We start from the raw sequence: 7,300 nt of genomic DNA, 5'->3' as shown, positions 1-7,300 counted from the left end.
GTTAAACACTTCACTGCAGAGCTGGCCTTAGGCATCGGCAAACTCAGTAAATGCCTAGGCCAGTGGTTCCCAAAGCTTTTTGAATCACAGCGCACCTGTTTTTACGGCACCCCTAGGCCAAAAGATTCTCATTGAGAAAATTGGAAAAAAGTATTAAATGAAGTAAACAGTTTTTCTCTTTCAACCTATCCTGGTGACACAGCTCAACCTTGGGATGTAGGAGGGGTCCAAAGGAGCCAGGCACCTATGCTAAAGCTTTGAAGGGGCAAGCTCCTCCCTTCTGCATCCCAGGATTCCTCAGTTTCGTTTAGGTGCCCACAGGAGTGGGTGCTATGCTGAAGGGCTGCTGAAAAGCAGCCAGAAGAAAGTTAGCTAAGGTGTTTTTTATGTTATTAATTTTACACTTTAGTTAGGGCAGACACAGTGGAGGATTATTTAAGAATCCTCACACTGGCAGCGCAGCAGGGGCTGATAGAAGCGCGTCCTGTAAGCGCCCTGTCTGCAGAGAGACACGGTCTGTTCTCTCTGCACATCGCTTTCAGCTTCACTAAGGTGGAAGCTTCCTTGGCCCTGGGGGATCCCAGAGCTGGCTCCCCGAAGGGGGTGATCATAGGTGATGGGCTCCTCCGCTATGGCGGCCGCCATTTCCACAGGGTTTACAGGCTGGACTCCGTAACGGAGGGCACAGCCTGTTACAGGAGCCCAGATATGGGCAACCCCTAGTCATCCCCGGACGAGGGTGAGGCACAAGGTAAGGGAGAAAGCACGTCAGGAGCGGCTCACAGGGGGTGGATGGCCAGAAGCCTCGGACCCCGCTGTAGCAGGGACAATTGGTCTCTTCCTGCACTTTGTTGGTTTGGCGCCATTTACAGCACTGGCTGTGCCAAGTTTTCCTGAGGCAAACAGAGTGATAAGCTTCTACTGGGCCACACTACCCCGCTGACCTGGAGGGTTACCCCGGTAGACAGATAAGTACTCTGGCAACTCACTTTGTACTTTTGCCTGACATTGTGATTTTATAGAAATCATGACTGACAGTAATGCTGCGGGTTAAGGGGAGAAATTGTGGACCATGTTAAATTGCTACAGAATATGTGGTCTAAATTTAACCCCTGAGCAAAGGACACAAAGGGAATTTTGTCATGTGTGTAATGCTGTACCTAGTGGAGCACATGCTCCGAGGGGAGTACAGCCTAAGCCTGCATGGGCTGCTACTCTGGGCAAGTTTGTTACTGCTTTAGTGCAGGTGTTAAACAGACAGAGAGATGAGTTGGTAATATCTCCTAAACCATTGTCATCCTCTCTACAGTCATGGTTCTATCCCCCTTTCTCAAGGGGAGCGGGCATTGTTACAAACAATGCAGAACGGAGCACAACAGAGAGTGGCTCTGGAACCAGAGGAAAGATGTAGAAATGTCTGTCCATGGTATAGAGGACTTGATTTTGGCTGTTAAACAGGCATTCAATTACAAAGGACAGGCCTCCAAGGGTGAGGAAAAATCCTCAGCATGACGGCCTGCAGGCTCCCCAATCTGTTCTCAGGGAGGGGGGTCGCCTCTTATAGTACCAGGACACTTGGGCCTTGTTATGCCAGGATCTTTGGGTCCTAAACGTGGTATCCCAGGGTTACAGGATAAATCTACAAGGGGGTTCCTCCAAAGAGGTTCATACCTACTCAGTTAGCCAGAAAGGCTCACCTCAGAACAAACCCTTTTGGGAGTGGCAAATTTTCTCCTAGAAAAGGGTGTGGTGATTCCGGTACCACGACAGGAAAGAAAGAAGGGGTTTTTACTCCATTCTCTTCTTAGTGCCAAAGCCAGTCAACTCATTCAGATTCTGATTTGGAAGTCCCAATATGTACAATTGTGGGTAGATCACTTCAGAATGGAATTTCTGAGGTCAGTTCTGATGAGCCTAGAGCAAGAGGAATTCCTAGAGTCTATGGATTTGCAAGACACACGTTTACACGTTCCCATTTGCGTAGAACGTCAGTAGTTACTGCGTTTGCAATAAGGGCCTTGCATCTTCAATTTTAGGTGCTTTCCTTTGGGCTGGCAACAGCCCCAAGGGTGTTCACAAAGAGTATGGCAGTTAAGGCAGCTGCAGTCAGACTCAAAGGGATTGGGATCATCCCGTGTTTGGACGTTCTCCTGTTCAAAGCGGAATCTGCAGAGAAACTGCAACAAAACCGGTCAGAGGCCATTTAGGTTTTGCATATCCACGGGTGGATTCTAATCTACAAAAGTCCCACCTGTGTCCAACTGAAAGACTTAAATTTGGAGTGTCATATTGGATACCCATCTATTTCGGGTATTTCTTCCGGAGTTAAAGGCCAGGGACATTTGTCAGCTGGTTCGGACAATTCTGAGTTCACCTGGCCCATCGGGTTGGCAGTACCACAAGTTACTGGGCAAGATGGTGGTGGTTTTCGAGCCCCTATACTATGTCAGATTCTTTTCTTGGTTTTTCTAGTGGAACACTTCGGGAGACATCAGGGGCCACACAGCTTTACAGTGGGGAGTGGGAGAGAGCTCCAGAACCCTAGAGGGTAAACTTGATCTGCCTCCCAGGCAGCCAGACTCCTCCCCTCCTCTACCCCGCCTCCAGGCCAGGAAGCTCAGTTTTTTCGGGTGCTGGCAGGAGCCAGATGCACCCACTAGAGTGGCTGCTGTTTAGCAGCCTAAACTTCATTTTTATTTTTCTATTACACTGACCACTGTCCGTGACAGAGCAGCAGCACTGGGGGTCTGTAAAGACCCCTGTGCTGCATCACCACTCATGGGAGCGTGCGCGTCTCAGTCAGATGGGGTGCCTCTTCGCCAGATGCTGCCGCAGCGCCAGCAAAGAAGCGGCCAGCTCCATCTGTATGCCTAGTACAAGCAATGTACCAGTGTATAGCTTTAACACTATCTCTGCCCCCCATGACTGAGTAAAGCTTATACGCAAGCTGCTACAATGCGTGGGCGAAGCCCACAGCTACAGCCTCCTCTCAGGAGCCTGCTTGGTCCTAGTTCTTTACTCAGTTGACGGTGCAGCTAGTAGACAAAGCCTACACCGCCCCTGCAGCCTTGGACCGGCATCATCCTCAGGGTGGAACCCCCTTGGGTGGGTGCTTACCTGTCCATCTTTAAAGGCGGGAGTAGCCCACCGCACAGGAGAAGCATTCTGTACCCGCAGGTTGAGGATACCCCAGTCATCCAGACTCCTCGTAATGTAATGTTTCTGGCTGCTGCTATGATCTGGACTGTTGGGAGATGGGTTCTGTCCTGGGAGAGGGGTGCTGCTTCAGAGGCTGAACTAGCAGCGGTTTTAGTGTGCACCAGCCAAAATCTTGCCTAGAGCTGGCTTTGCTTTGCAGTATCAGCATTTACATATACCCTACACGCTTAGTTGTGTTTAAAACAGGTGTGGTACACAGACAGCCCGATGTCGGAATCCCGACTGCTAGAGCTCCGACAGTGGGGTGAGCACAACAAAGCCCCTTACGGGCTCGATGCGGGCCCAGTGGCTCACTGCGCTCACCACCTATTTTATTATCTCTCTCTGTGGGGGTCGTGGACCCCTACATGGGAGAATAGCCGCTGCCTTTCTGTCGAGGTTTTAACAGTCGGGATTCTGGCACCCATTTAAAACTGAATAATTAAAAAAATGTAATCTTTAACAATTTTCTGCCAGATATGGAATTTTTAGAAGTTTTGACCGAAGGTTTAAACAGAGTACTCCTTGTTCGTGGTGGTGGACGGGAGGTGATCACCATTTACTCGTAAGAATATATGGAGGAAGAAATGGACTTTCTAAAATCAGAGTGGATAAAAGAAAAAAAGACTACATTGCTATTACACTGTTCCTTTATACTTGAAAATGCTAAATGAGATTTACTGGCCAGAAATGACATTCTATCATTGTTAATACAGTACCAACAAGGTTGCTCATTATGTAGTCATAATATTTTAGGTCTTACATACAGTAGATTGATTGTCAGAAAAAGTGACTATTAGGGTCAGTGAATGTGCCGTCATCTTGCGTTTAATATACTGTGATGATGTGTTCCATTTCTTTGATGCTTTGTTACATTACATTTCATATTTAATTATGATAAAACAATATGCCGTACATTTTAAAATATACAATTAAAAGGATTTATTGTTTAAAAAAACATAGGATACAACTATTCCCTATAAACATCTAGTTTTAAGATGGTTTATTTTGCGTTAATAAACTATGAAATATTAATATGACCATTGTAACACATTTTATATTCCACTGTTCTATTACTGAATATTGGTCTTAATTTTCTTTGAACTATATTGCATCCATAGCAAAGTAGATACCGGTATCCTCACTGCCCCCTGATTTGTTTTGATTATATACTTCTTTGAAAGAAGCCAAATATTATTCATTTAAAAAAAAAAAAAAAAAAAAAAAACTTTTTTTCCCCTACCTATTTTTCTCTTTGAATTACATGGACTGAAAAGTAACGATGAAAAATCTGCTTTTCTGTTATTTATATTCCACAATTGAATCAATAAAATCCATCATGGGATTATTCTTCTGCAAATAAATGTAAACATTCAACACCAAATTGTCATAAAGAGCCTAGCTTTATGATCGTTTCATCTCTGGTTGCTGATGAAAACGGGACACTGAGCAACATATTGCTCATCAATATATTGTTCCATGTGTACAGAGCGTAACACTACTGAATGTAGCTTGTTATATGTTTAGTGTTTTTATATATCAATATTTATGGTGAAGTCTCCAGCGGGAATTCTAGATCGATGAAGAGGGGTTTTCCTTTTGTGCAATTAATTGGCATTCACTTAGGTTGCCTATCTTCCCACTGTCCTTCATAATAAAGAAGGTATACTTACTGACTTTTGTAATCTCCAGAGATAAGATACAGGTGATCATTAAGAGGGCAAAGGCGCACTATTTGTATCATTTTAACCCACCCCAACCAGCTCTATGATGAGTGGATGGGGTCATAATGAACATTGAATCACTTAAACACCTTCCGCACAAACCTGTGATTCCCTACATTATTCTCCACATCCTGCCCGCTTGAGAACTAAGTAGGTGCATTTTAAAGCCCCATATCTGTAAATGGAAATGACTGTTATATTGCATAACAGTCCTTTGGTATATCTAGATGCTCCCAAATATATATATTTTTTTTTTTCAAAATTGTGCTTTTTCTCGTTTTGTAGGATTACATTTCCACACTTTAGTGCAATATACATACTATTCTGGCTGCTAGATGTCAAGTTGTGTGTAGGAATGGTCTCACCATGGTTGACCTACTGCATTTATCCTGTGCCTTTTTCAGTCACAAAAATTGGTTTGGAGAATGACAGCCATAGATACCCAGGAAATGGTATAATTCATAGGATATTTTAAAAAAAAAATTGTACAGTAATTGTTTCACTTTAAAGATGTACATTATCAGTGTTGTTTTCTGTGATGTTTTTATATTTAGAATCTGTTTAAATTAGCATTACCCAGAAGATCATTTAAGGTTGTGAAGTTAATTTATGGGTTGTAGGGGTATTCATACACATAACTAATAGATGCTTATTAATTTTCAATGTTAATGTAAATGTGTAAATTGTATTTAATTATATTTTTGCATACTTTACTAATATATGCTAATATAAATATTTTATTTGGTTGTGTTACTTAAATAAATGTGCTCATTTTGTTATGTAGGTTATAATTTTATTCATTTCTAAATGTGGTCAAATTGGTTTTATCCATGTAATATGTTTGGCTGATTATTTACAATAATAAAGTAGTTGACTTTTGGAGATTCAAGAGAAAGTCTTATATGTGTATATATAAAAGGCCTGGGGTCAATAACATTTGGTTTTACAGAATTCCGTATAGTGTGTCCTGCATAAAATTCTAATAAATTCACACTATTTCTTCATATTAGATACTCCCAGCAAACCAGAACACTACACATGCATACAGTATGTTGTTGTATCAAATGAAAAGTTCTGTTTTACGAGGGTTTCTTGGGTCGCGCATAAATTAACTGGCAACTACTCCAAAAGAGCTCGCGGAGAATAGCAATGTGATATTATTGTTATACAGTATTTAAATGATTGTAAAGTATCCCAGTTATGTACAGGAAAATTGGTACTTGTGTAGTTTCACGGCAGCACTTACATAGTCAGTGTAGTCTCATTGTCCGCATCAGCGTCGTGTTCCCGCAGCCAGCGTAATCAGCATCCCTGTAAGCATCAGCGATGTGTTCCCGCAGTCAGCTTGTGTCTGCAACTGTGTGTATGTTCACACCTAACCAGAGCAGTTAGCGTAGTCTGTCAGCGTTACACAGTTAGCATAGTCAGTCAGCGTAGTGTCAGCACTTATTACATTGTGCCGGTGCCCGCATGATTGCCTCTGCGCCAGCCAGCGCAGGGGATCTGGCGGTTACTGGCGCTGTGTGAGAGGGGCTCAATAGGCTTGCCAGGGATGCCGGGGACAGAGCTGCAGCTCGCGGGGACAGTACTGTGACTACGCAGGGCTGCCGCAAGGACCGTGAAACTACACAGGTACCGGATAATCACTCTATAATTAAGGAATTTGAACCACAGGAGACTTGAGTTAATAACAGATACCCAGGATTCCCCTCTAGACAAGATCACTAATTACAATAAGAATCTATTGCAATACCATTTCTATAATTGCACAAACACTTGTGCTGTTTTTATTTTCTGGGAAATGTTATGTTACACTATTATTTGCAGAAAATAGACTTGCATAGATCTGCAATGTTTTGATGATGAGAAAAAGTGGAATACTCCTTTTAATAAATAATTTGTTTACCTCAGGGAAGTGGCTCAAAATAAATTGCAAGCGACATACAGTTAGTCTGAAACTCATAGACCTCACATAATGCTGGGTTCCTCTTTTGTTACACTTGTAGTGCAGCATTTATCAGTTGTTTGTTCAAGTATCTTTCTGCTTTTATTATTGTCTTCATCAAGTGAAATGCATGTTTCATACATTGCAGAATTTTCCACTTCTTTGCCTTTTAACACTTCTGTTGCTCTTGCATTATGTTGTGTGCCATGGTCCATCTGTTCTGTAAACCGTCCAATAAACTTTGAAGACCGTATGGGGGAAACTTACTAAGATGTGTATTCTACTTCACATGTGATGTTGCTATGGGCAACCAATCAGATCCTGTCTACTATCTTCTAGAGCAGGCATTCCCAACCACGGTCCTTAAGGCACACCAACAGTGCCAGTTTTAGTGATATCCAGGCTTCAGCACAGATGGTTTAATCAGAATCCC

The 7,300-nt window shown here is 42.8% G+C and overlaps 1 protein-coding gene across 4 annotated transcripts in view; it reads left to right on the top strand.

Annotated features, from left to right (window-relative positions):
• The window catches only part of SLC12A7 (solute carrier family 12 member 7), a 267,868-nt gene extending 262,111 nt beyond the window's left edge, over positions 1 to 5,757 (top strand). For all 4 annotated transcript variants that reach the window (XM_083188158.1, XM_083188159.1, XM_083188162.1 and 1 more), the window contains exon 24: positions 3,676 to 5,757. In XM_083188158.1, the coding sequence (XP_083044284.1) occupies positions 3,676 to 3,767 (92 nt within the window). In that variant the 3' untranslated portion in view covers positions 3,768 to 5,757. The remainder of the gene's footprint in view (positions 1 to 3,675) is intronic.
• Positions 5,758 to 7,300: the final 1,543 nt, after the last annotated feature.

The sequence above is a fragment of the Crinia signifera genome, chromosome 5 (genome assembly GCF_055691185.1).
Source record: "Crinia signifera chromosome 5, ASM5569118v1, whole genome shotgun sequence".
Taxonomy (NCBI): Eukaryota; Metazoa; Chordata; class Amphibia; order Anura; family Myobatrachidae; genus Crinia; species Crinia signifera.
This window is presented reverse-complemented; position numbering and strand designations above follow the sequence as displayed.